This window comes from Pleurodeles waltl, chromosome 10 (genome assembly GCF_031143425.1).
Source record: "Pleurodeles waltl isolate 20211129_DDA chromosome 10, aPleWal1.hap1.20221129, whole genome shotgun sequence".
Lineage (NCBI taxonomy): Eukaryota > Metazoa > Chordata > Amphibia > Caudata > Salamandridae > Pleurodeles > Pleurodeles waltl.
Genome location: NC_090449.1, coordinates 1,012,725,781 through 1,012,753,762, shown reverse-complemented (window position 1 = coordinate 1,012,753,762; position 27,982 = coordinate 1,012,725,781). Strand labels below are relative to the sequence as shown.

General features: G+C 45.5%; 1 protein-coding gene across 2 annotated transcripts in view; it reads left to right on the top strand.

Annotated features, from left to right (window-relative positions):
• Positions 1–27,982, top strand: part of LOC138262134 (prostatic acid phosphatase-like) — a 257,511-nt gene that overhangs the window by 175,926 nt on the left and 53,603 nt on the right. For both annotated transcript variants that reach the window (XM_069211912.1, XM_069211913.1), the window contains 3 exons: positions 966–1,064; positions 5,065–5,163; positions 27,184–27,316. In XM_069211912.1, the coding sequence (XP_069068013.1) occupies positions 966–1,064; positions 5,065–5,163; positions 27,184–27,316 (331 nt within the window). The remainder of the gene's footprint in view (positions 1–965; positions 1,065–5,064; positions 5,164–27,183; positions 27,317–27,982) is intronic.

Here is a 27,982-nt window from a genome sequence, read left to right as displayed (position 1 = left end):
TTACGTCCTTGTTGCTCCGATTCTAGAAGTAGTGCCAGCATGCTGCCTCTCTCCATCTTTGCAGGATCTCAGTGGCATTGGTGTGCAGCCATCCTGCCACCCCTGCAAATGCATTTCAATATTGGCATCCTGCCTTCACTCCATATGTGCAGTACCAAATCTTCTTATCGCCACATCTGGCTGTAGGCCTGATTTCTGGTGGTACTGGGGCTACGCTGACCCCAACATACATGTCCCTGCTTCTTGCTAATAATCCTATGAGCAAAGCAAAGCTTATGTAGCTCAGAAATACACAAATAATAAAGTAAGCATGCATTGATTTATCAGAAGACCCTCAATTATTTTGCAGGGTAAAATAATGTAAAATAATTTTTGAGAAGGAGTTGAGGTCCATGACAAACATTTAAACCAGCCAGGGTGTGATGTTCACAAAAGAATGTAAAAAATATATAGGAATAGTGTGCCTTCCCTGTGATCTCGATGCATTTAACATCATCTGCACTCACAAGCAAGGACTGAAATATATTTATTTATGAATATGTGAATTTCTTTATTATGTGGTTATCCCTACCTAAAGCACTAATCACATTTGAATATCTAGGGAGAGTGACATAGATCTGCTGTTAAGTACACACTTGCACACATTCAAATTAGAGTGCTGTAAATTCTGGGCACATACTTTGCATTACAGTGTAATGTTGGTGAGTCAGATCTCTTCTGTTGCTGATGCCATCTTTTTTGCCATTATGCTATTAAGGATGTGACTCTAACAATCCAGAAGCCTGTACGCTGCAGTTCATCTGCTTTTTGAAAAGACATGATGCATTATAAAAGTGATAGAATCCAACAGCATTGTTTGTCACTTTAAGAATACAATACTAATGTGAACATAATAAGGACTTTGTATGTGATCCCTAAACCTATTATTATTTAATACACTGAGTGTACCTTTATTTTTATTTCAGTTTTTGCACTTTACTCTTGGAAACTGTCCCCGCTTCGAGGAACTCTTGAAAGAAACCGTAAAATCAACACAATTTCAAACTCTAATCAAACCCTACCAGGTAAGTGGCTTATGGACATATGAAAGGATTCCTATTCCTCCATTTGTGGATTATGTTTGGGCAGCTTTACCTAAGCATGAGTAGTTTCATCCTCATAAAGTATCAGCCTTCCTGCAATAACTGTTGGCAGTGATAGAAAGGGAGCTCAGCATCAACTAACCCAGATGTGCAAAACTGAGATAATACAGTACGTGTTTGTTAATAATGCACCACATGTGGACGGGTTAAGACTCAATTAGGGCTTCATGGAAGAAGCAGTTATTTAATTTATTTTGCAATTGGATGACGTATGGGTTTGGTGTACTGTGAAATGAGCTCTTCATTGGAGTACTTCATGGGAATCAAGACTCAGTCTGCCATCTAGGTCCTTTAGAAATAGGGAAAGAGCAAAGCAGAAGGCTATCCTTACTTTTAAGGTACAAAGAGAGGCCTTTTTTAGACCCAGTCTTGTGTGTTAAAGCAGATGAACATGAAATGGATCCTCTTTTTCATGAGGGGAAAACAGATTGCTGTATGGGTGAGGCCCAGAGGGTTTAATGAAGTTTTTGATGAGTTCACCTTTTTTTTCTATAGATGCTAGAATATGATTTTCTGGTCATCAGGTTGGGTAGTGGTCGCAGAATTTGACGACAGGTGGGAGTTTGTCAGCAAATTGAGTTTTAGCATTGTGGATTTGATCGCTGATGATCTGAGGCTTGAAGGAAAGATAATGATTAAAAAATTTCCCGTGACTCTTATCTTTGGGGACAACGCGCTGTGTGGCTAGAGCTCTGTACTTAGTTGGGTTAAAAGGTGAAATTGAAAGGGTGGGTGCATTTACAAATGTCCTTCAGAGTTTTCACATTCAAATACAGTCAACGTTAATATATCCGTTAGAGATGTATTTGATCCAAGGAGGGAACATGAAGGAGACCGTGGAGCCAACTATAAAAGTTAAGTATATGTCAGTATCATTGAATAATCATAATTTACACTGAGCTGAGAGAAGAAAATTGAGGGCTACACAAGCTGTCTCCCATGATCCCTGCTTAGGATTGCATTATGAATGGCCTGCTCAGAGGTGCCAAAATGATCCCACCTGTTAACATCAAAATTCCCTCATGGATTGGAATTTGACAAGTACAATAATTGCTACCTGTTGCAAGTTAAGCGCTGTAAAACAAGGCATCTTGTGCATATTTGGGTGCTTTTTGCACCAAATTTCATATGCACTGGCATTTACCTGGCACTTTCCCGCAGTAAAAATCAGCAGGTTTGACCGGCTCAAATGTGCTTGGGAAAAATTGTGGGGGAGGATGCAGTAGGTACTGCAAAACATGTAATTCTGACCTCAACACAAACAGGAATTTGCACAGGGATTGGAACAGAATGGGACAAATGTGACGAGGGCCTAAATGTCAGATATTCAGGTAAGATAAAAGCCATCTGTGTGCCATATGATGTTTTCCTGTGGCTTTATACAATTAGGTGAATAGGATTTTGTGGTCAGCTCTGTCAAAGTTGGCTACAAGATCCGGGTGTATTGGGGAGAGGCCAGTCCCTCTGTCAATGTGCCTTTCCTGCTATACATCCCTGTAGGGAACTGGATTGATATCTAAGGGGGAACAGGGACTCAGAGCCTTAATATGACCTTGGTGCCACCAGACCGCCAGGGTCACGGTCGTGGTTGGACCGCTGCCAAATTGCCAGCCTGCCACGACATAAGGACCGCCAGGTTGCTGCTGGTCGACATTCACACAGCGCTGCCCTGGGGATTACGAGTCCCCTCACCACCGGAGGTTACATGGTGGTTTCACCACCATGTAATTGCTTACGGTGATGGGTCTCTGGGGGCCTCACAGGGGCCCCTGCACTGCCCATGCCATTGGCATGGGCAGTGCAAGGGCCTCCATGGGCAGCCCCGTCGCACTTTTCACTGTTTGCATCGCTGCTGTACCTGATGCACCACAACATTGCCGCCAGCTCGATTACAAGCCAGCGTCAGTGTTGTGGTGAGTTTCCCGCTGGGCCAGCGGGAAACTCATCATAGGGCCAGCAGGCAGGAAACCGTACTCGCAGTTTTCCATCCGTTTCCGCCCGCTGGCCCAGCGGGAAACTCATCATAGGGCCAGCGAGCAGAAAACCGAATGAGTTTGGCAGGTGGCCTCCACGGCCAAACTCAAACCAGGGCCCTCAGTCTTGACATGAGCTGTATGGTTGATCTCCGAGTCAGTTAAACAATCTAATGACTATCATGAACATCAGTCAATCAATAGATTTGTCAGTAGATTTGTAGAGCGCTATTTGTCACCCGTGAGGGTATCCAGGCACAGAAAGCAGTATTAAAGATTAGCAGTAAATACATTACAATTCTCAAACCAATTTAGTCTTAAGAATAACACATTAATGGTTAACCTGCCATAAAAACGAAGCCAATCTGAAGGAGAGGTGAGGAAATAGGCAAACACAATTCTGAATGTTTTCTGCACTTAAAGCATGTATGATGTATGAATTTCACTACAAAAGTGACTTGACTGTACTATTATAACAATGGCCATAAGCGTCAATAGTGTGCTTTTTGTTGAGTGCTGGAGTCGGCAATGCACACCGAGAAGAGTTTTATAGCAGTTTAGTTTTTAGAGAAAGACATTATGGGCCTCATTAAGACCCTGGTGGCCTGCGGTAAGCTGCAGATAACACCGCCAACAGGCTGGCGGTGTTACTCCAGCTATTGTGACTGTGGCGCAATAGCCATGGCCATACCGCATGCCCCTCTACTATAACGCCAGGCTTTCGCCTGGCGGTCATAATCCCCGACCACCAGCCTGGCCACGGCGGTAAACACCGCCATGGAAAGGCTGGCGGTAAGGGGGACTTAGGGTGCCCCTGAGAGCCCCTGCACTTGGCATGGGCAGTGCAGGGGCCCCCAGGCATAGCCCCGTCGCGCATTTCACTGCCCGAAATTCGGGCAGTGAAATGCGCGACGGGTGCTACTTCACCTGCTGCAAATCAGCATTGCTGCCGGCTCTATTACGAGCTGGCAGCAATGTTGATGTGACTTTTCCGCTCGGCCAGCGGACGGTAACACTGTTACCGTCCGCTGGCCCAGCAGAAAAGTCATAATAGGAAGCCAGAAATACCACCGTCACTGGCGGTATCCTGTCTCCCGCAGCCTCGGGAGGTTGTAATGATGGCCTATGTCTCTTTAAAAACACAGTTGTCCTCACGTGCAGCCAGTATTCATGTTTCAGAACAACCTTTTGAAAGTAAATGTCTCAATGTTCAGAAATCATAGCAAAAACTTATGTGACTGCTATCCTGATGATATAAATGTTTCCAACTTCAAGATATTGTTCTTTTTAGAGGTCAAAAACGATAGATTTGATTGAGAAATTGGCTTTTCAGCTCTCTCTACTGAGGAACACAGGAAAATGTCCAGTCCCTTTGGAAATGTTGATTTTCTGTACAAGGATTAGATCAGCAATATTGGCATTTCAGTGATAAGCTCTGAGTCCCCTCATTTTATTGTGGTATTCAACGGAAAATCTCTCCTGGCTCTGAGAATGGCTCTTGAAAGATTATTTTCAAGAGAGAGCAGAAATCATTCAGTCAGTAACTCTACATTCTTTTCTTAGGAAAATCAAGCATTCCTTCACACAAGGATCCTTTTCCAGGTGGTGAATCATCGTCATTATAGTAGTAATCCAGCAGTGATTAGTTTTGACCCTTTAACCTTTATCACTCTAAAGTTCTGAAACCATCAAGGCTTCTTTTTTGTATTATTGTTTGTGTTTTCTGGCCAGGGTTATCTAAAAAAAACACTACTCCTTCACATTTGCAGAGGGCGCTGCTGCTTTGTAAATCCACCAAAATCTGAAATAAAGATATCCAGGGGAACAGGCAACAAATGTGATTTACCTGTCTTACCTATTAAAATTCAGAGACGGGGGATTTAAATTTGAAATAAATTATTTGTTTATGATAGTTGGAATTTTCATATGCTTTTATTTTCGTATTTCAGGACTTTATTAAGAAGCTTATCAATGACACAGGATATTCTGAGGACTTCCTGATCAGTAAAGGCAAGCTATGGATTGTGTATGACACGTTACTCTGTGAGGTATGACTTCTACCATATCATATCATTGTTGACTTTATTAAAAAAAAAAAAATCTTGAGAATTCAACGAGGAGTTGGGGTGAATTCAACACCATGTTTAATTTAAAGTTAGTTGGTAATGAAAAATCCTCTTATTTCAAGAGTAAGTGTTAAGCTCTCAAAAAGCCACTGAAATTTCTACTATCATCACATCCCTACGGAGTGGGAAATTTAAACATTTGTGATTGCACATGAACCAAAATTAGGGTCATTGGCTTCACATTTTGCATTTGTTGGCACTGATTCTTATTTACTAGACGAATGTATCCAGGTTTATTTTACCTCAGTCCCCTAAGTACTGTTCTGAAATAGGTCCAATCAAGATTGAGTTAATTTGCTTTAACACAAGAGCACCTCTCCATAGGCTTACGGGATAGTAAACGCGCCTTAAATATTTAAACATAATATGAAGCATGCACTAATCAAGCAATGTAGTCCAACCAAATAATGGGCAAGGTTTATGTTTAGGTACGGAAATAATATGGAGAAATGTCAATTATTTATAGCGATTAGGTGAAGTGTAGTCAGAGAGATGTGGCACCTCGTCCCTTCACATTTATCATCCTAACTAGTGCTTAATTTGACCCGGTAGTTGCCGGGGGTGACCACCGGCACTTATTTTTTGGGAACGCCACTTATTTTTCTGCACCAGACATTTCTCTAGATCTAAAGAGGGAAAAACAAACAAAATAGAAAAATGGAGGAAGAGAAAGATGGAAAAATCGTCAGAAAGGAGAAAGCAGGAACCTGCACAAGTCAACATAAAGGGGCAGGGAGTGTCTGGTAGTGGATGGAAGAGCCAGAGGTGGATTTGAGCTAACAGCCTCAGTATTTGATGCACCAGTGTTTAATTGCATGGCTGTGGGCTCCTGAGCAGAGCTTTGAGCACCAGCACTCTTTTTACAAATTTAGCACTGGGCTTACCCAACTATCGACATCTTCCTTGAGCTAATGGCCCAGCATAAGACTTGTATATGGGTGTTATTGTGAAACATTTGTGGTTCATTATAAAAAGAAAACAAAATGGAAATAATAAAGCAAAAATGAAATGTAGCAAGAGCAGGATTATAAACGCACCTTGTTTACATTTATTATATAGTACAATAATGACGAGAAGATAGAAAAATAAAATTCTAGCCTCTTTCAACTGTACCCTAATGGCACCGAATGAGCAAAAGGAGTGTGCTGTTGTCTCCAAGAAGATTTTCTTTCACCCCTCCACCCTACCTTCTGTGGCCTGTCCTTTGACCCCACCAGTCACCCACTCAGCTAGCCCCTCACCCTTCCATGCATTCTTCACCCGTCCACTTATCCATCCACCTTTCCACCCATCTTTTCATCCATCCATTGATTTGTTCACCTGTCCACACTTCCGTCCATCTAGCAGTCCATTCATCCTTTCAGCCCTTCATCAACCCACCAACATATCCATCCACCCATCCAGGGGGGTAACTTCAAGGGGTGTGTCTGGGGTGTTACACCCCCCTAATAAATAAATGTTCTGATAAATAGTTGGGTACCTGTTTTTTCAGTCGGGTATTGTGAGATGTCAGTCATATTTTGTGAGGGAAAAGGGGCGGGCGGCACGGCAGGTGGAGGGAAGAAATAAAATAAAATATATATTTTTTTAAAACTTACCTTAATTCGGCGCTGCACTGCTCCACTCCGCCATCCTCTAGTCGACTGCAGGCACAGGCTTCCAGGCTGCCCTGCACCAATCCTGACGCTGCTCAGAGCAGCATTAGAATTGGCTGACAGCACCCTACCAGGGTGCTCCCAGGCAGACTGGAAGCCTGTGCCTACTCTCTCCAGCCCGGCAACACAGTGCCAGGCTGGAGAGAGTCTACTGCACATGTGTGTTTGGCAGGCCCGAGACGGCCAGCCAAACGTACATGCGCATTGAGGGGAGTGCACAGTGCACCCCCCTCAGTGCTCGTCACAGCCTGTGCTGGCGGGGGGCGACTCTCCTCCACCCTAGCGGATGAGCCACGCCTGGACAAAAACACACACTCTCTCCCTCTCTGTTTTGAAAGCCCTAAAAAATATTGGTTATTTTACAAAATACTGTGCTTTCTTTCTTTGGCCCCTCCCATGCACCCTGCTTGTCCAATAATGTATTTAAACATTATAGGCCTCATTTCAACCTCGGCGGTCTTTTTCCAAGACCGGCGAGGTACCGCTGTGCTGAAGACCGCCAGTGCAGGCGGTTTTCCATGCAGCGAATCATGACTGCCGGAACCCCTCCGTCCTTTTTCGGACGGAGAGCCGCCAGCACCCATACTGGCGGTCAGCGGGGAAGTGGAGGCTGCTCCACCTCCACCGCCCCATCATCAGAACACCCCCCACCGAATCCCAACCCAGGATTCGGTGTGGCGGTGTTCTGGTTACAGGGAGCTGGCGGCGGAGCAGCCCCCATGGATCTTGTCCCCTCCCGGAGGATCACCGGACAAGGTAAGGTGATCGTCCGTTAGGGGAGGGGGGTGTTGTGTGTTGTGTGTGTGCATGGGGGTGTGCGTGTGAGTATGTAGAGGGGGTGTGTGAGTGCGTGTATGCATGCAGGGGTGTGGTGTGTGTCTGGAAAATGTGTGCGGATCGGTCTGTTTGCATGTCTGTTTGTATGTGTGCGGGTATGTGTTGTTGTAGTGTATGTGTGCGTGTGGGGGGGGTGTATGTTGATGTTGGGGGTGGGGGTGTATATTGTTGGAGGTGGGAGTGGGGAGGGGGGTCCTGCCACTTTTGGGAGATGGTAGGGGGGTCAGGGGTGTGGGGGGGACTCGGGGTGGGGGAGGGGGAGACCCCTATCAGTGCCAGGGAAGGAATTCCCTGGCACTGATAGTGCCTACCGCCATGGATTTTGTGGTGGTTCCAAACCGCCCGAAATCCATGGCGGTATGCATTGTCCTGATACTGCCGGCGGACTGGTGATGGCTGCCGGGCTGGAGACCGAAGTCTCCAGCCCAACGGTCGTCACCACCCTGGCGGTCGGAGTGGAGAAGTGGCAGATGACCATGGCGGTAACCGCTACAGGGGGGCAGCAACAATCTAAGTAAAAAATACTGGATGCGCTCACAAAACCTGGACCAGAGTAGATGAAGGCCTGTCTGACTGGAACTGGATTCTAGGAGATGTAGTTGAAGGAAATCCCTTAAGATAACCAGAGTCCTAATTGCAGGAAAAAACAGGAAACAAGGAGCAACTTAACTAGAAGAGAACACACAGTGCAAGAGATACCCGAGATTTTGTGACACATGGTACTGATGGTTCCAACTCCTCTTACAGGGAGGCACAAGGAACGAAAATAGACAGGAAGCAGGAAGTGAACCACAGGCAGTTAATTTGCCGTGATGGAATGGAAACTCACAGATAACATATTAGCAGAGGAGTCCTTACTGGATCGGAAAAGACATAGGGCCTGATTACAACTTTGGAGGATGGTGTTAATCCGTCCCAAATGTGACGGATATACCACCCGCCGTATTACGAGTCCATTATATCCTATGGAACTCGTAATACGGTGGGCAGGATATCCGTCACTTTTGGGACGGATTAACACCCTCCTCCAAAGTTATAATCAGGCCCATAATGAGTTACTTCCTTTTTCATAGACATAGGAGACCCATGCCATGGGAATGGGCAGTGCAGGGGCTCCCCTGTGGCCCCCTGCACTTGTTCTCTGCCAGCCTGTTCATGGCAGTCAGACGTACATGAAAAGGCTGGCGGAGAACAAGGTTGTAATCAGCAGGGCAGCGCTGAGTTCAGCGCCGCTCTGGCTGATTACAACCAGGACCACTGTCAGCCCATCAGGATCACTCATCCTGATGGGGACAGCGGTAGGTTGGGAGGTCTGTCCACCTACGTCGTAATGTGGCAATCCGAGCGCCACAGCCACGGAAGTTACTGCCACTGCGAGGCTGGCAGTCTTTGGACCGCCAGCCTCGTAATAAGGCCCTTAGTGTACTTCCAAGCAGTCTGCTGGCATTCACATGTCAACATATTGACCATCTGGTCAAAAATAGGGCAAGGCTTTTCAGAAAAGTTTCTAAAGACGTATCATCATTCAAGTTATGGCCTGTCGTAGGGAATGTTGTTAGTGACAATGAATGAATCAACATGGTGGATATTCTTTCACTCACTGGCCTGAATAGATAAAACACTAGATAAATCATGGCAAACTACTAAGTGCAGTAGATATATCTACAGGTACACTCAAGTTCCTTAAGGGATGTAGCATCTCCTAGTTTATTACATTACTGAGGTGCCCTGGATAATTACTGACTATATAAATGATTCAAGTATAGATGAATTGTGTGTAAATGTATACTATGTTGATATCCTGCATATTCCTGAGCCCATAGAGATTTGTATTATGTCAATATGGGCCAGGCATGTCGTCTTGTGGAGAGCATGTTTTTGTCTGTAATTAAGGACTGTAACCAAGTGGAGGCATTTGCCATCCAGTAAAACTCCACTTTACCCAAGCTCATGCTCCATGCAACTTGCAAGCCTAGTTCCTTTAAAGAGTTGTTTAGGCAATGACTTCATGAGCTGTTCTCATTACAACGCTGTTGCTCCTCAATTTCAATCCAACATAGATTGTTGATGGTTCTAGGCTCCTCTGCTCACAGCCTCCAATAGAATTTAATGTAAGCACTTTTGCTCTGATACTCATAGTTTTTCAGCCTGAATTCCAAGCGTACCTGAGCTGGTGAAACTGAGCTTGGAATATGGAACACTGTTATGTAGGCCTTCGTTTGAATTTGGTTGTAAAAAGCTGTTTCCTTGCCCAGCTTTATTTGAGCCCCGTAAGTGACAGTTGGCATTAACCGTGCTGACATTACAAAGAGTAGATGGTTATAAGATCGGCAACTCAGTCTCTGTTTTAATAACTTAAATCCATAGGTCAAGGATTGAGCCGTGGCTTGAGCGGCAGCAAGGTGAAGTTTAAAGGTCAAGTGATGATCCGCTATGAAACCCAAGTATTAGTATGAAGGGACGACCTCCACCTGAGTTCCATGAATGAACCACTCAAATGATTTGAACTTTGAGTCAAGCAACCGGACTACTTTTATTTTATTCAAGTTCAAATTCATACCTTGCTTAACAATATAAGTGGTAAGCGAATCAATGGTGTGCTGCAGTCCAACTGGTGTTTGACTGAGTAGTACTATGTCATCTGCATACTGTAGCCATGCTATTGCTTCCTGGGCCAAAACCGGCGGATGACTATTTACCGGTGCAAGGGCATCTGCCAAGTCTGCAAGGTATAGATTAAACAGCATAGGGGCTAAGACACATCCTTGCTTTAGTCAATTCGCAGTTTGAATTCTGTTGGTAACTTGGCCACCCTCTCCAATTTTAACTTGCGGCCAAGTACCCGAGTATAGATCCATCATTTTGTTCAACAGACTACTGGGAAGGCCCCAACCATAGTATATGGTACCTAGGTACCTAGGTACCCAGGGCCTTGGGGCTCCAGGGGATCCCTGTGGGCTGCAGCAGTTATTCTGCCACCCATAGGGAGCCCATGCAAAGGGTTCTGCAGGCCTGCCATTGCAGTCTGTGTGAACCCCTGTGGTAGGCCCTCTCAGCCCAGAGGGCAGGGTGCAGGTACCTGTGTGTGAGGGCACCCCCTACACTAGCAGAGGTGCCCCTACGACCTCCAGCCACATTTTTACCTTACTTCGTGAGTGCGGGGACGCCATTTTATATGTGTACTGGACATAGGTCACTACCTATGTCCAGCTAAATAATGGTAACTCCGAACCTGGGCATGTTTTGTATCAAACATGTCGGAATCATACCCCAATACTGTTGCAAGTAAGATTCCATGAACTCTGAGGGCTCCTTGGAGGACCCCCATCATTGCTACCACTAGTCTTACAGGGTTCTCCGGGCAGCCCTGCTGCTGCCACCCCTCAGACAGGTTTTTGCCCTCCTGCTGTGTGATCTGATCTAGCCCAGGAAGGCAGAACCAAGGATTTCCTTTGGGAGAGGGAGGTAACATCCTCTCCCTTTGGAAAAAGGTGTGGCTGGCTTGGGAGGGGTAGCCTCCCCAAGCCACTGGGTTGCTTTGATGGGCACATTTGGTGCCCTCTGTGCATAAATCAGTCCACACCGGTTCAGGGACCCCCAGTCCCTGCTCTGGCGCGAACTTGAACAATGGAAAGGGGAGTGACCACCCCCCTGTCCATCACCACCCCATGGGTGGTGCCCAGTGCTCCTCCTGAGGGTCCCTGGGTTCTGATTCCAAGGTTGGCAGGGAACTTTGGGAGCATCTGAGTGGCCAGGCAGGTGACGTCAGAGGCACCCTCTGATAGGTAGTTACCTGGTTAGGTAACAAAGCCCCCTCGTTGGGCTACATAGGGTCTTCCTCTGGGGTGGGTCCTCAGATCCGGCTTGCAAGATTCCAGCAGGACTCCTCTGCAACCTCTGCTTCGACTTTTGGCCTCCGGAACTGCGACTGGACCCTCCAGGAACATACAAGCTGCAGACTCTTCTGCAACATTGTATCCAGAATTCCTGCCAGCTTTGCAACATTTTCTCGGCCGTGCATCCTCAGAAGGCTGCGACCCTTGAGCCTGCACAAGAAGAAGCCGGCTGCGTGCATCTCCCCTCATCCTGAGTGGTGTGGATCCTGCATCACGGGTGGTGGTCCGGAGGGGTCCCCTCGGTCCTCCCTACCAGCTGTCACACTTTGGTGGTGGTAAGTCCTTTACACTCCATGCAAAACAGCACACCTGTGCACCGCATCCTTTACAGCTGCCAAGGCCTGTTTGCTTCACCTCCGAGTGGAACTTCACACAACGTGTAGCTCCAGCCCCAGCACTCCTTCCTGCAAGACCTGGGCCTCTGTGTGGTCCTCCGGCGATGTGGGAGCAACTTCTGTTGTGCTGCGTGGGCTGCTTCATCAAATTCTGTGTCCCTGTCCTGTGGGACACCTGTTGTGCTGCCTCTGCTCCTGTGGGCCTGTGGGCGACGCAGAGGTTCCCCTGTGACTACCCCTCCTGGGTAGAGTCCTCCTGGGCCTTGCTGGTTCCCACCAGCACCTCTTTTCCTCCAATCGCGAATTTGACTCCACAGGCACTTCTGGATGTGGTCACCTCGTTCCACGGGTCTCAATCTTCGATAATCCTATGTTGATTTCTTGCAGGCTGTTCTGGTTGTCTTCTTTTTCTTCTTTTTATCCTTTGGAGTAGTTTTGTGGAAATCCAGTGTTTTACTCCTGCATTCCTGGTCGCTGGGGGGTACTGCATTACTTACGTGTGTGGTTTCCTGGTACTCAATGCTCCCCTTTACACGATTTACTTACCTAGATGGGGGCCCTGCGTTCGCATTCCACTTTCTTAGTATATGGTTTGGGCTCCCCCTAGGGCTACTATTGCTATTTTACACTTTTTTCCAACATTTTTATGCCTCTTACTGTTTATTAGTGTGTATATATATATATATATATATATATATACATATATTATATATAGATATAGTGTATTTACTTACCTCCTATTGGAGGGTTGCATCTCTAGTATTTTCTGATACTGTGTTCCAAAATTAAAGTACCTTTATTTTTGTACAACCAAGTGTTTTCTTTCTTGTGTGTAAGTACTGTGTGACTGTAGTGGTATTCCATGAGCTTTGCATGTCTCCTCCATGTCTCCTACCTCTAGAGAGCCTTGGTTCTAGGCACTGCCTACACAGGGGATACCTGGTATAAGGTACCCACCACACACCAGGCCAGCTTCCTACAATGATAATATCAAACTGCTGTAGAAACATCAATGCCTCCGCGTCGGTTACCATATGTTTCAGACCGTGGGAGTTATATATATAAATGCTGTCATCTGCTGATGTTTGCCTTATTGTTTTTTTGTCAGAATCGATTGCTACAGTAGTGGATTAAAGATTGCCTTTCTGTCTGTTTGCAGATCGGAGGCCTGCCAACAAATACTTGTTGGATCATGCCCTGACGGAGCATACGTTGGCGCTTTACTATAGTAGATTTTCCCGTCTGCTTGGGGAGATATCAGCTCCAACCACTTCTTTTAACACAGAGACCCCCTTTTTTCTGGGAGCAAGGTACTGGGGTATGGAGAAGGTTCTAGTCTTTGTAACTCGATGTCCCATAAGCTAAATGTATATTGATGTACCAGAATTTGGTCCACAATGGCAAATGAGGCCCAAGATGTTAGAGTTGCCTATTTGTCCCTGCCTGAATTATGTTTATGAGTTTGATTATTGTTCCTCTCTGTAAAATATCAAAAGACCCCTTTGAATTATAACAAGGGATTAAGAGTAGTTTGTTATCTCCCAGAGCCACTTTATGATGCGTTATCTGGTGCCCTGGCGATCTTATTAATGCCAGGCTATTTTAATAATTTTCTGGCCTAGGGTGTTGTTCATTGCCAATGATCAGCATATTGTTTCCCACAAATGGTTTTGAGAGTTCAGACAATTCTGCAATTTTTGGGTTATCTTCCCAATAGTTACTGGCTTCCAACCTGGCGTTGTCCCATTGATTGCCTTGGCCTGGATGCTGGCAGTTGTTGGGTTCCTCTTCCAAGGATTTGCTTACTGCCACCTCCCGCTGATCTGGGCTTCCACCCCCACAGCTGCTAATAATTATACTTTTTTCCCTGAATAACTGATTTTGCTGTTTTCAATGACTTCTGAGTACAGAAGCTGCTATCACGGGGTTATCCTGACTGTCATGCTGCATTTCCATCAGCCGTGTGGACTTTGACCTACATTCCGCCTTATTTCCCTTGTCTATCCCCTCTGGTTCCTTGCCCAGCGTGCCAATGGATTTAGCAAAATACTTCCATATGCAGTTTTGCTGGATCCCCTTAAACTTTTTTTGTGCTTTCCTTTGCTGTTTCTTTTCTTTTTTCGTAAGAGAGGCCTCGTTCACTGCGGGTTCCTTGGTAACTTCTTCCACATTCCCTCCCCTGGCGAAACTTGTCTCTTCGGTACTGGTGCCTGGGCTACACTCAAATAGACACCGATTCCTCTTGTGTTCTGGAGAATGATTATCCTGTGAGTTTTTGCTTTCTTCACTTTCTTGTAGTATCTCAACTTAGCAGAGGGTGTCTTTCTTATCTGGAGGGTTACCGTGCACCATGTCATCCCTGCAGAGGTGATCTTGAGTTCTGAGGGCTTGTGTCCTTACTTCTGTCAAGATATTGTTTAAAATTTCTGTGGCCTTGAGAGAGTTATCGCCTGTGGAGGTGCATTGACATGACATTTGCTGAGTATGAGAATGGTTTTGGGCTCTGTAGGAAGTTGGCTCTGTATATACTATCTCAAAGTGAGAGATAGTGTGCACAGAGTCCTAGGGTTCCCCTTAGAGGTTGATAGTGGCAAAATTAGATAATACCAATGCTCTATTTTGTGGTAGTATGGTCGAGCAGTAGGCTTATCAGAGGGTACTGTTAAGCATGTGTTGTACACACACAGGCAATAAATGAGGAACACGCACTCAAAGACTTAACTCCAGGCCAATAGTTTTTATATAGAAAAATATATTTTCTTAATTTATTTTAGAACCACAAGATTCAAGATTTGAGGGTAGCACATAAAATGCAAGGTACTTCACACAGGTAAGTAGAGAACTTTGATTTAAAACAGTAGTACACACAGTTTAGGTTAAAATGGCAATAAGCTATTTTAAAAGTGAACACAGTGCAACAATCAACAGTTCCTGGGGGAGGTAAGTTTGGTTAGGTTTCTCAGGTAAGTAAAGCACATACACAGTCAGTCTCCTGGGCATAGGCAGCCCACCATTGGGGGTTCAAGGCAACCCCAAACTCACTGCACCAGCAACGCAGGGCCGGTCATGTGCAGAAGTCAAAGGAGGGCCCAAAACACATAGGTGCCTATGGAGAACAGGGGTGCTCCGGTTCCAGTCTGCTAGCAGGTAAGTACCTACGTTCTCGAGGAGCAGACCAGGAAGGTTATGTAGAGCACGGGGGACACACAAGCCCACAAAACACACCCTCAGCGGCACAGTGGCGGCTGGGTGCAGTAGGCAAAGTAGGCGTCACGTTTGCTATTAAAAGCAATGGAGGGACCCGGGGGTCACTTAGGCGATGCAAACAGGGCACAGGGGGCTTCTCGGCCAGCCACCGACTGGGCTAGGATGAGGGCTGCCTGCTGGTCACTCCTGCACTGGTAGGTGGTTCCTCTCGGTCCTAGGGGCTGCGGGTGCAGTGCTTGGTCCAGGCGTCGGGTTCCTTGTTACCAGGCAGTCGCGGTCAGGGGGAGCCTCTGGATCCTCTCTGCAGGTGTCGCTGTGCGGGTGCAGGGGGGTCGACTTAGGGTGCCCACGTCGCCGTAGTCACCTGGGAGTCCTCTCTGCAGTGTTTGTTCTCTTGAACTCAAGCCGAGGGCGTCGGGTGCAGAGTGTGAAGTCTCACGCTTCTGGCGGGAAGGGAGAGTTCTTTGGAAGTTGCTTTAAAGTTGCAAAGTTGTTGCAGTTTTTGAACAGTGCCGCTGTTCTCTGGAGTTTCTTGGTCCTTTAGGGTCAGGGCTGTCCTCTGAGTCCTCAGAGGTCGCTGGTCCTTGTCGGATGCGTCGCTGTGCGGGTTCTTTGAGTCTGGAGACAGGCCGGTAAGGCTGGGGCCAAGTCAGTTGTCGTCTCCATCGTCTCTGCAGGGCTTTCAGGTCAGCAGTCCTTCTTCTTCTTATAGGGTGCAGGAATCTAATTTCCTGGGTTCAGGGTCACCCCTAAATACTAAATTTATGGTGTGTTTAGGTCTGGGGGGGCAGTAGCCAATGGCTACTGTCCTTGAGGGTGTCTACACCCTCTTTGTGCCTTCTCCCTTAGGGGAGGGGGGCACATCCCTATTGCTATTGGGGGAATCCTCCAAACTCAAGATGGAGGATTTCTAAAGGCAGGGGTCACCTCAGCTCAGGGCACCTTAGGGCTGTCCTGACTGGTAGGTGACTCCTCCTTGTTTTTCTCATTATCTCCTCCAGCCTTGACGCCAAAAGTGGGGGCAGTGGCCGGAGAGGCGGGCATCTCCACTAGCTGGGATGCCCTGGGGTGCTGTAACAAAACTCATGAGCCTTTGAGGCTCACCGCCAGGTGTTACAGGTCCTGCAGTGGGAGGTGAGAAGCACCTCCACCCAGTACAGGCTTTGTTCCTAGCCACAGAGTGACAAAGGCACTCACCCCATGTGGCCAGAAACTCGTCTGGTTGTGGCAGGCTGGTAGAAACTGGTCAGCCTAGCACTATGAGTCGGACTGCTATTCAGGGGGCATCTCTAAGATGCCCTCTGGGTGCATTTTGCAATAAATCCCACACTGGCATCATTGTGCATTTATTGTGCTGAGAAGTTTGATACCAAACTTCCCAGATTTCAGTGTAGCCATTATGGAACTGTGGAGTTCGTAATTGACAGCCTCCCAGACCATATACTCTTTATGGCTACCCTGCACTTACAATGTCTAAGGTTTTGCTTAGGCACTGTAGGGGCCTAATCCTCATGCACTTATGCCCTCACCTGTGGTATAGGGCACCCTGCCTTAGGGCTGTGAGGCCTGCTAGAGGGGTGACTTACCTATGCCACAGGCAGTGAGAGTTGAGCATGGCACCCTGAGGGGAGTGCCATGTCGACTTAGTCATTTTCTCTCCACCAGCACACACAAGCTGTGAGGCAGTGTGCATGTGCTGAGTGAGGGGCCCCCAGGGTGGCATAAGACATGCTACAGCCCTTAGAGACCTTCCCTGGCAACAGGGCCTTTGGTACCAGGGGTACCATTCATAAGGCACGTGTCTGTGTGCCAGGGCTGTCCCAATTGTGGGAACAAAGGTACAGTTTAGGGAAAAAACACTGGTTGTGGGGCCTGGTTAGCAGGGTCCCAGCACACTTTCACTCATAACTGGCATCAACAAAAGGCAAAAAGTCAGGGGGTAACCATGCCAAGGAAGGCATTTCCTTACAGGCCCTTTTTATCAAATCATTCAACACTTGAAGTTTCTTATTGATACTCACTACGTGCACTGCCAAGATATTAAGTAACTCTACCTGAGTGTCCTGTTTGTCGGTTTGAAAGTGAATAGCTGCAGGCATCGCGTCTATGGTCAATAAAAGAGCCCTCCACAGAGCTCCAGCTGCTGGCAGTTTCACATTAACTTTAACTCCTGTTAAAGGGATCGCTTGAACATTGGTTTCCTCTGGACGGACCGATGCAGTGTCCGTTGCTTACCTGCGTGTCTGAGCTCCTAAGACTCCTTATATTGATGGAGGGGTCTGGCTTTACCTGTGAACTACTACTGCGGGTAATACCCTAGGTCAAGATGACATTTAGGATTTCGGAACCTCCCTCCCCTCCTTGCCTAGCATGGGTGTTTGAGTTATGACCCGCAGTTATCGGTCCCTCACTGGCTACCTTCTTACTTAAAAGTGTATCTGAGCAAGGCTCTGAAAGGTCGGTTAATGGATGGTCCTCCATCATTAAACAGTTAGTATCATTTCCGCCCTGTGGTGATTGAACTAGATGTAAGGGGGAGCTCTGACTCCAAATGTTCCAGTTACTGAGATTTAAAGTGGAAAAATAATCGAATTGGTAGCAGTAATGGACTTCCGCCTTAGTTGTAATGCTTGGGTTAGTGGAAAATGGATTTAAAGAGCGGCTGGCAACCGGGCCCACACCTGGCCTTTCCATATCCTGGTGGGGATTCGCAACCTGTGCAGAAATTGTCTCGAAGTCGCTGGCCAACAATGGGAAGGAAGGCACAGGGCCATTCAAGGCCACAAACGGATTCTAAACTGTCTTAGTTTATCAGAAAGTCAGTGATTTTGTATCCCTCTTTCTTGTCCTGGCCTGCTGTTTTTAGAGAGGTTTTCTTAGAGGTTGCTGGTTTTATGGGGGCTTTTTTCCCGGTAGACACGCTCCATTGCTCAATCAGATCCTCCCTTGTTGGTCCTAGGAAACCTTGTCTGTGCCTCTTTGCTGCTTTTTTCCTCCCTAAGTTAGTGTCATCCTTGCTTCTTGGCCGATATCCATCCTTGTGTCAGAGCTGTTCAATCAATGCTAAGATATTTGTGCTGGTATAGAGGAGTTTAGCAGCTTCCTTAAGCCCAAGCTGCACCGGTCTATTACCGGCTGCTTCCGTACGAAAAAGGCGAGCTGCGGCCTAATGCCTTTGAAGAACTCATACCCTCTTGCCTGGCCTATCATCTAGCACCAGGCACCGAGTTGCTATTTTGTTGCTTGTTAAGTGTGGCCTGCCATTGCTCCCCACTAACTTGGACCTACTTAGTAGACTCTGTGTAGGCCAGTAATGCTCTCAGAAAAAGGGTTAGTGCTTACTTGCTGCTTGGCCCATTGTAAACTCCTGGACTCCCGGGCTCCTAAACTTCACTTCAGAGGCCTGGACTGCTGCCCGCTTCCTCTTCCTTTACTGCAGCACCAACGCTGATGCCGAGAACAAACACCAACGCCAGCGCGTCCCAGTCCAGACACCATCCTGGATTCCTGCCTTTAGAGCAGCAGGGCCATCAACCACAGGGGCACGACCACAAGGCAACTGGTTGCTGGATGATGGACCCAGGACACAAGACACCACCTGCCTACTCCAAACTCCGTCCCCCTCTGGCCAACTCAAGGTCACGGTCAGCTGAGATCTGCTGCCTCAATCTCCTGTTGGCGAGGCGTCTCAGAGTCTCAATTCTCGGGCTGCTGCACCTCTCAGACCCCTTGAAGTGCCTCAAATCCGGGGCCTTGTAGCGCTTGGCAGCCCAACAGCACCTTCAGCGGTGCCTCAAGTTGAGGGGACCGCTTGGGCACTGCCGCACAACGCAGCCCCCTTGTAGAGCCTCAAATCAGGGAACCACCAGGGACCGCCGCGCCTCGCAGCCCCCTTGTAGAGGCTCAGCACCTTCAGTGGCGACTGTGGCTGCTTTCCCTCTCCTTCCCTCGCTCGACTGCCAACAGCCACTGCCGCACCACGCAGATCCCTTGTACACCCTCAAATCAGGGAACCGCTGGGGACCGCCACGCCTTGAAGCCCCCTTGTAGAGGCTCGGCACCTTCAGCAGCGACTGCGGCTGCCTTCCCTCGCTCAACTGCCAACAGCCACCCGGCAGCAACGTCCGCATCACAGTAGGATATCATAGGATTTATATTTAGGCAGACAGGATATCCATCACCGTTATGACGAAGTATCCCCTTCCGTGTCGACGCTGAGACTCGAACTGGATTCCCCTGTTCCAAAGTCTGCAGCTTTGGTGATGGCCAAATCCTTTCCTCTTGCATTACTACTGATAGTAATTTTGGCCCTGTGTCAAAACATATTTAGTGCTGTGTTCCTATGTCTCCAAAGAAGCAATTTTAATTCCTATTGGAATGAAAAACTGTGGAATCACTCTCACAGCCAAGGATCATTTCCCAACTCCCTCAAAACTGGTCAAGTCTTTCCACTTCTTATAAAACCCTCAGCAGATGCGAATTACTTCAATAACTTTCTCCCTATCACCAACCTGCATTTTCTTGCAAACATCGTTGAAAGATGTGTAGTTGAGCAACTCACCCAACACATCAAAGACAACAACCTTCTGGCCAAATTCCAATCCGGCTCCAGTCAAGGATTCACTCATGCTTGATCGTTCGACAGAGCTCTGTTTACTTATCACTAACCTTCCTTGTGACTTTTCGTGTAATTAGACTTTCGTTTATGTAGTCACTCTGCCCAATTAATAAGTGTTGGGTTTAGTTGGTATACTAACAAAGAGGAAGAAGAAACGTTTGAACGACTAGGAGGTAAGGTAGATAATATACCCCACCTTCAACGCACCTCTTTTAACCATACCACCCCTGTGAGACATATTAAATTAGTAATACCATCGAGAGGCAGGTATTTTTAACTCACCTAAGACCCCACCACTCCTAACCCTCCTAGTATTCACATTGATTGAACTACAACAGTGCTCCCACATATTCCGTTGGTTGTAGCTTGCCCCGTTCTGCAGCAGAACGGGAGTAAACCCAATGATGAAGCATGCCACTTTAATGTTATATGGGTTAAGTTGGTATACAGCAGTAACATTCTTGTATTGCTTTTGGTCATCGTGAAACCACATTAATATATATGTTCCTGAGGATGGTCTTACGTACTCATGACTTAGGAGATTAAAAGGTCCACGCTGTTCCACCTCTGATTTGTTACTGTCTGGATCTCTGAATTGATGGATATGGAATAAGGACTGTTCTAAGTTATCAAGAGAGTGGACATTACATGCATTAATCTATGAATTTTGGATAGTGTTTTGTTTTGAGACACAAGATGATTGTATGCCAGGTTTTATTTATCTTACTGTAGCCTACAACTTTGATTTCTTTGAATGCAAACTCAATATATGATTTGGTCGTAGTAAGTTTTTGTGTACGCCTGTTACTCTTTTTCTCTCTGTTTTCTCCTATTGAATGAATAATGCATGCTAGACGTTAGATTAACTCATTTTGCCATTTAGTAACTTTAAGTCAGAATAACCTCACAAGTAATCCCCTTGTTAGCACCTTATATATTATAGATGCCCTAGCATCAGAGGGGTTATCAGATTGCCACCCCCTTTCATATAAAATCAAGGGTGCAGCACTGAAACCACTGCTTCAGGTAGTGGAAAAAGCTCTCCGAGCCCTAATCTCAGACAGCTCCTGCTTCCTTATTCTTCTTGACCTATTGGGAGCTTTTGATACAGTAAATCATTGTAGGCTTCTAGGCACACTAAAAAAATCGAATGGGTATGATGGTATGGTCCTAAAATGGGTTGAATCCTTCTTCCGGGGTAGGTCACAAAAGATTAAAATTGACAGCTGTCTCTCTTTACTGAAGGCGGTCAATCAATGAGTGCCACAGGGTTCTATCCTTGCTCCTACCATGTTCAACTGTGATATCGAACCTCTAGGTGTCGTACTTAGAAAGGTTGGGATCCTCTTTCATTAGTTTTCCAGATTACATCCAACTCCACTTAAAAGTTGCATCCACAACTTACATCTCTCCTCTTCCCACCACTTTAAACTCTGTTGAACACTGGCTGACTTCTCACAACCTAAAACTGAACCCTTCCAAAACTGAATTCCTCCCCATTTCTTCTCTGAATGCACCCCCCTGTACAATCCTGGATGGATACACTCAACATAACGGCAAACTCATCATCGTTGACAGTGCCAAATGTCTGGAAGACACTCCGGATAAAAAGCTCAACCTTCAAACTCAAATTAGCATCATAGTCTGGAATGCACGATATCAACTGCATCTTCTTTGGGGAATGCGCCACTACGTTGCTGACCAAGATTTGAAATCTCTTGTTCAATCAGTGGTTCTCCCCAGAATCGACTATTGTAACTCTCTTTTGACAGGTCTCTCCAAGATTAACCTCACCCCTCTGAAATCAGTTCTACATTCAGCAACTCGCCTTGTGCATTGGGTGAAAAGAAACAACCTTATCTCACCTATGCTTATCACTCTTCGCTGACTCCCGATAGAAGCCAGGATGATATGTAAGACTTCTTGTATCACCCATTAGGCCTTGCATAGATCCACTCCTCACTACCCAGTGAACAAACAGAAGCTTTTGGGAGACACCAGCCCATCGCAAAATGCTGAAGCTATGGTGTTAGAGCCTCTGAACTTTACAGAGGAAGGGTTCATGGCACAATCCTTTGTAAAAATCAGAACAAGAAAATATCCTTTTGTTTCTACCCACCACTTTGTGCCTTTTGTAATGATCGTAACTAGCTACTGTTAGTAATTTTGTATCTCTTGTAATAAAGCCTGTTTTATTGTAAAGTGCTCTAACACCTTTGGGTAATGTCTGTGCTATAAATACAAAATATATACATTAAAAATGTATTGTCTTTGAAGTCAACTTGCCTCTCTTTCTAACGACGTCCATTGTGCTGATTCACTACTGGGGGCCTCATTCACAAATACAGGACAGCACTATCTTTTTACATGTGGAGGCTCTGAAACCTTAAAGATAGTACTCTAAAATGATGGCCCTCAAAAGCTATGGTTCTCTTTGGAAGAAACATTTATTTCTCCCTGTTCCCATAAACACATTATATTTATGTCTAACCCCCCAAAATTCTGATTGCCCAGCATTATCTCCCATTCAGTCAACTTACTGAAACCTTTTTGTATTTTGCATCTTACCCCCATTAATCAATTCTTTAACAGTCCTATTTGGCACAATAGTTCTCTTAGGAAACAAGTTAAAACCTTGTGTTGGAAGGCTTGGATGACTAAAGGTATTCTTCTCATTTCCCAATTATATCATAAAGACTCTCTCGTCCCTTTTACTACTCTCGCAGCAATTTATAATCTCCCTATTCGCATGAAATCTCAATATATCATTCTTTCTACTTTGGTCCAAGAGGCCCTCAATAAACTTATACATTATAATCATTCTTCTCTTGCATCATCTCCACACCTGATCGTAACTTCTAATTATCCTAGGGCAGCTGGAATTTATAAACTTTTAAGAACGTCTGTTTCACCTAGACTCAAATCACCTATTGAGACGTTGTGGGAATCAGATCTTGTTGTTGTTTGGCCAACTCTTTTATGGGATAGAATATGGTATAGGATACATTCCACTGCACGCACTGCAAGCCTCACGCAGACCCTATATTTTTTTTATAATAGACTTCTCTACACTCCTGTATGCCTTTAAAAACTCAAACTTGCACAAAATGACAACTGTTGGCGCTGCCACACTCAGCAGGGTACTGACTTTTATATGTTTTTTTCTTGTCCATCTCTATCTACTTTCTGGTCCTCAATATGGTCTCTCATTTCAGCAATAGCTCAGATCTCCTTACCAATGTCATATGAATTACTGTCTTTGGGTGGCATACACAATATCTGGAGTTCATTCAGGCCTCTTGGAAAATTGGTGGACCTTTTGCTTTCTATTGCAATCTCTATTATTACTTCTAACTGGAAATCTTCGGAGAACATTACTCTCAGACAGTGGTGGAATTCTGTATGTTATCATCATAGACTTGACAGTTACAAGCTTGATTCAACAGGAACTTTCTTCAAACGTCATCAGCTATGGTTGCCATTAAGTAACTATCTCTCACGCACTGCGAAGGAAATTGATTTTTCTCCTCCTTTTTAAAAATGTCAATATATTTCCTGTTTTTCTTTTTATATATACTTATTTCATCTTACATTCACTATAACTAATGCCTATTACCTCTCTCTCCACATGGCTATCACTTGATTCCCTTTTCTATCCTTATACCTCTTCTCCCTCTCCCTTTCTCTTTCTTCTTTCTTTATTCAAACTTGGAGTCTTTGATACTATATTGCTGTATATGCCTAATTCATTTACATGTTTAATATGCATTTATAAGTACAATATTCTTTATACACATATATTCACAACAGCATATCTCTGTCCTGGCAATGTTAAGTTAATGTTCTGGTATTTGACTCAATAAAAAACATCTTAAAAAAAAAGAATCCTTTGTGAATTGTAAACATACAAAAAAGTGTAATTTTAGCTTTGCGAATCTGGCCCTGAAACCTCCTACTGAGCACTGCCATCTAGTGGTTATATTTGTTGTTACAACTTTGTTATCGTCAAATGTAATCAAGTTGTGTATTGCTTTGCGTTTTGGCAGCAGCATTGTCAGGGAGATGTTTCCAACAGTTTCAGAACTTAAGCATTGTACATTTTTTGCGCTTAGAATATCCTCAACGATGTTTTTAAATGTATGAGTAGATATATTATCTGCTAGACAGAACTGCAAATTGTTTGTTAAAAGAAAAACCAAGCAGTCTTCTAAGGATGTTTTGTTTGTTATACTAATACATATTATGGTTGCTACCTTTCAAACCAATATTAAAGGAGATTCCCAAATCCACCTTAGCAACCATCGAAGCAATACCGACAAAAGTCATCACACCTGGTTCCGAACAAGAAAGTGGACCCTTATATCTCATATTTTATCAGAAACAACAGTTGTATACGCCCTTAGTATCACAGCTCCCTCTTGTAGCCCTAACAAGCCGCTTCTATTTTTTCTGTGAGCCCATATATTTAAACAGTACCCCCTCAATTCTCTCACTTATACCTCTGCTTTTACCCACTATATAACCACCATCACGTAAAGCACTTCATTGCTTTGTAGCTAGGTTTGCACTTCGTGTCACATACATACAGGACGAGATCATGCCATTGTCCCCTGTCTTATTGTCTTTGTATCAGCAGCCATGCCTTTACAGATGCTTGTGTCTGGTAACCAAGGGCCTGTCTTCATGAAGCCTCTGAACCGTCAAGCAGGGGAAAGCAATCTTGAGCATCGCCTGTCAGTTCACATGAACATTTTAGAGGGTGCAACACTCACCCCTAAGAAGCCCTCTTGGCAGGTGTTTATTTTTGCCCAACTCAATATTATTCATTTTATCAACCTTGGAAGGATGAAAGGCTGAGATCTGAACGTGTGACTTTAGGGGCAAATATAAATCCCTGCAGGGGATGCATTAGTCCACTGACCCACAAGACTGCCCTTTTCAATTAAGACCACATTTTTTCCTAACACCTGCTAATAAAATCTTTTATACTGCTACCAAAGTGAATCCTTTTGTTTTTATTTTTGTTTCATCTACCCCTGTTACACGTCATTCATTCACTCACTGCATTGCATTGCAGTGCAGTGTATTCACTGCTGATCTCTATCCTCTATCTTCTCCCAAGAGGTGTCTTTGGTTAGGCAGCCTGAATAAACCGTATTAAATGTAACCTAGTGAAAGTAGATTAAAAAACAGTGTTGTTAACCAATTACATTTGTTCTCATTTCACAACGGTTTGGTGGTTCAGGATGAAGTGTGACCCATAACTTTTAAATCTAGTGCTTTTCAGATTTTTGGGATGACCAAATGAAGTTTTTCACAATGTTTTGCCGAAAGAGGAAACAGGCTCATTCTTCTTCTAGCGTTAGCCAAGACTTTTGATTTTACTACAATTATACACATAATAATATGCCATTTACATTTTTCTTACACCCACTAGAGCATACAGCTTTCAGCCACTGGCTAACTTCACTGTGAGTGACTGCGTTCTGCTCTTTTACCAGGACCAAATACACACAAAAAAGTTTTTTACTTCAGTGGCAGGAACTACTATGGAAATGGATGATTTTGAGGCAAAAAATATGATTGATTAAAAAAATAAAAAAATGATTGGTGAGGGACGCTCCAACAATGATGTTGTGCAAAAACCATTACAAAACAAACATTGACAAGTCAAAAGGCCTGGACCAGTACCAGACCTATTGGCTTTGCCACGTCTTCTTTCACTTGTGGTCATAAAGGGGCATATTTATACTCTGTTTGCGCCGGATTTGCGTTGTTTTTTTTTTTACGCAAATCCGACGCAAAGCTAACTCCATATTTATACTTTGACGTTAGACCCGTCTAGCGCCAAAGATCTTGGAGTTTACGTCATTTTTTAGCGTGGACACCTACCTTGCGTTAATTATATGCAAGGTAGGCGTTCCCTTCCAAAAAATGACTCTAAGGCATGTGCGCCTTATTTAAACTCCCGTGCAAAAATGACGCACGGGAGTGGGCGGGCCTTAAAAAATGACGTCCAGCCGCGTTTGCGTCATTTTTTAACGCCTGGTCAGGGCAGGCGTTAAGGGACCTGTGGGCTCGGAAGGAGCCCAGAGGTGCCCTCCCATGCCCCCAGGGACACCCCCTGCCACCCTTGCCCACCCCAGGAGGACACCCAAGGATGGAGGGACCCATCCAGGGAACTTAAGGTAAGTTCAGGTAAGTATTATTTTTTTTTTTTTTTTGTGGCATAGGGGGGCCTGATTTTTGCCCCCCTACATGCCACTAGGCCTAATGACCATGCCCAGGGGACATAAGTCCCCTGGGCATGGCCATTGGGCAAGGGGGCATGACTCCTGTCTTTGCTAAGACAGGAGTCATTTCAATGGGGGTTGGGCGTCTAAAAAAATGGCGCAAATCGGGTTGAGGCCAAAATTTTGCCTCAGACCTGACTTGCCCCATTTTTTGACGCCCAAGCTCCATTTTCTCCTACGCCGGCGCTGCCTGGTGTGAGTCATTTTTTTTGACGCACACCAGTCAGCTGCGCCGGCCAACGTCATTCCATAAATAAGGCACCCGCATGGCGCTTTGGAATGGCGTTAGCCGGCGTTAACATTTTTGACGCACAACTGCGGGGTGGATTCAGCATGGTTTACTGTGAGATTTTGTGATCCCTTACAAACTGGTGAGTTTGTGAATATTCTCAACCTTACCTCTGACATTTTCCTACGTTTAAATAGCTGGATATTTACACCAGCAGAGAGCTGGAGTAAGTCGTCTTCGAAGGTGGTAAGGGGAATGCCACACTCACAAAGTTTGTGACAAAACAAACAGATTTCCATGTGAAGGGAAAAAAGAAAACAAAACAAACCAATTCAATTTTGCACAGGAGTCTGCGTTGCTCAATGTACAATTGTACCCTGTGTACAACGCTTCCTTACGAATAACACCAAATGTTACATACCATTACCAGTACTACACATGTGAAACTGTGTTGGGCACAGATTTCCAGGCACACTACATGAAATATTTGTGAACTTCCAAAAGTGACCAATCTACTCCTGTGTGTAGGAATATAGATTTACAAGTTTTTTTGTGACTCTTGCCTTAAACCCTTTAGTCGGACACTTTTGTAATGTTAACCCTTTAGTTGGACACTTTTGTAATGTTCCCCAGACTGGGTTTGTGTTTCTGTAAATGTTTATAGGACTTGGAGAAATTTCAAAATACATTTTTCATTATTGATGTCAACATTTTACTGCTTCTATTAGAGTTCAACTATTGTTAAGAGGCAATTTAATAAAATGTTATGTATATATTTTAAAGTGTCTATGTCACTCTTTGTACTGTGGGGAAATAGTGCTAAAGACCTCTGTTGAGCAGTTCAAAGCATAATTATTGTACCCTTTTTGTAGGAGATACACAAACTTGCTTTACCAACGTGGGCTACTCCAGACGTTCGGGCCACATTATTAAAAGTCTCACAAATCTTAGTGAAGGCCCTATTTGGTCTTTACAAGCAAGAGGAGAAATCACGCCTACAAGGAGGTAAGTTATTGCATGTTCCATGTATTTGTGTCAAACCAGTGATATACCCTGTAGTATCATCAGTAAGGGAAGCACACGCTATGGCTCAGAAGGACAATTATCCAGGCGCGGCTCCTCCACAAGGGCAGAGGAGCGTCGTGCAAACACCCCCCCCCCCCCCCCCCAGACCCAGCCAGCAGCAGCTGCAAACCTTTTACTACAAAACAATAATAAACTGTTTATTATCGGTTTGTAGAAAAAGAGGCTGGGCCACTGGCTGTGTGACGAGCACTCAGGGGCGTGCACTCCTATCAATGTGCATGTATGTTTGGCCAGCTGTCTCGGGCCAGCCAAACACACATGCGCAGAGGGTTCTTTCCAACCTGGCACTGTGCTACCGGGTTGGAGAGAGCAGGCCCAGGCTCCCACTGTGCCTGGGAGCACTCTGGCTGGGCGCTCCCAGCCAATCCTAACGCTCTTCTAAGCAGCACTAGCATTGGCCACAGGGCAGGCGGGGAGCCTGTGCCTGCAGCAGAGAGGCAGTGCAGTGGTGGCGGCGGTGGCGACGATCAAGGTAAGTATTTTTTTCCCCATTTTTTCATTATTTCCCCCGCCCCCCTGGCGCATCAGCCCACCCCTAAAGAGCACCGCAAGCCGCTCATGCAATTATCGTAAAGGAATGGAAGA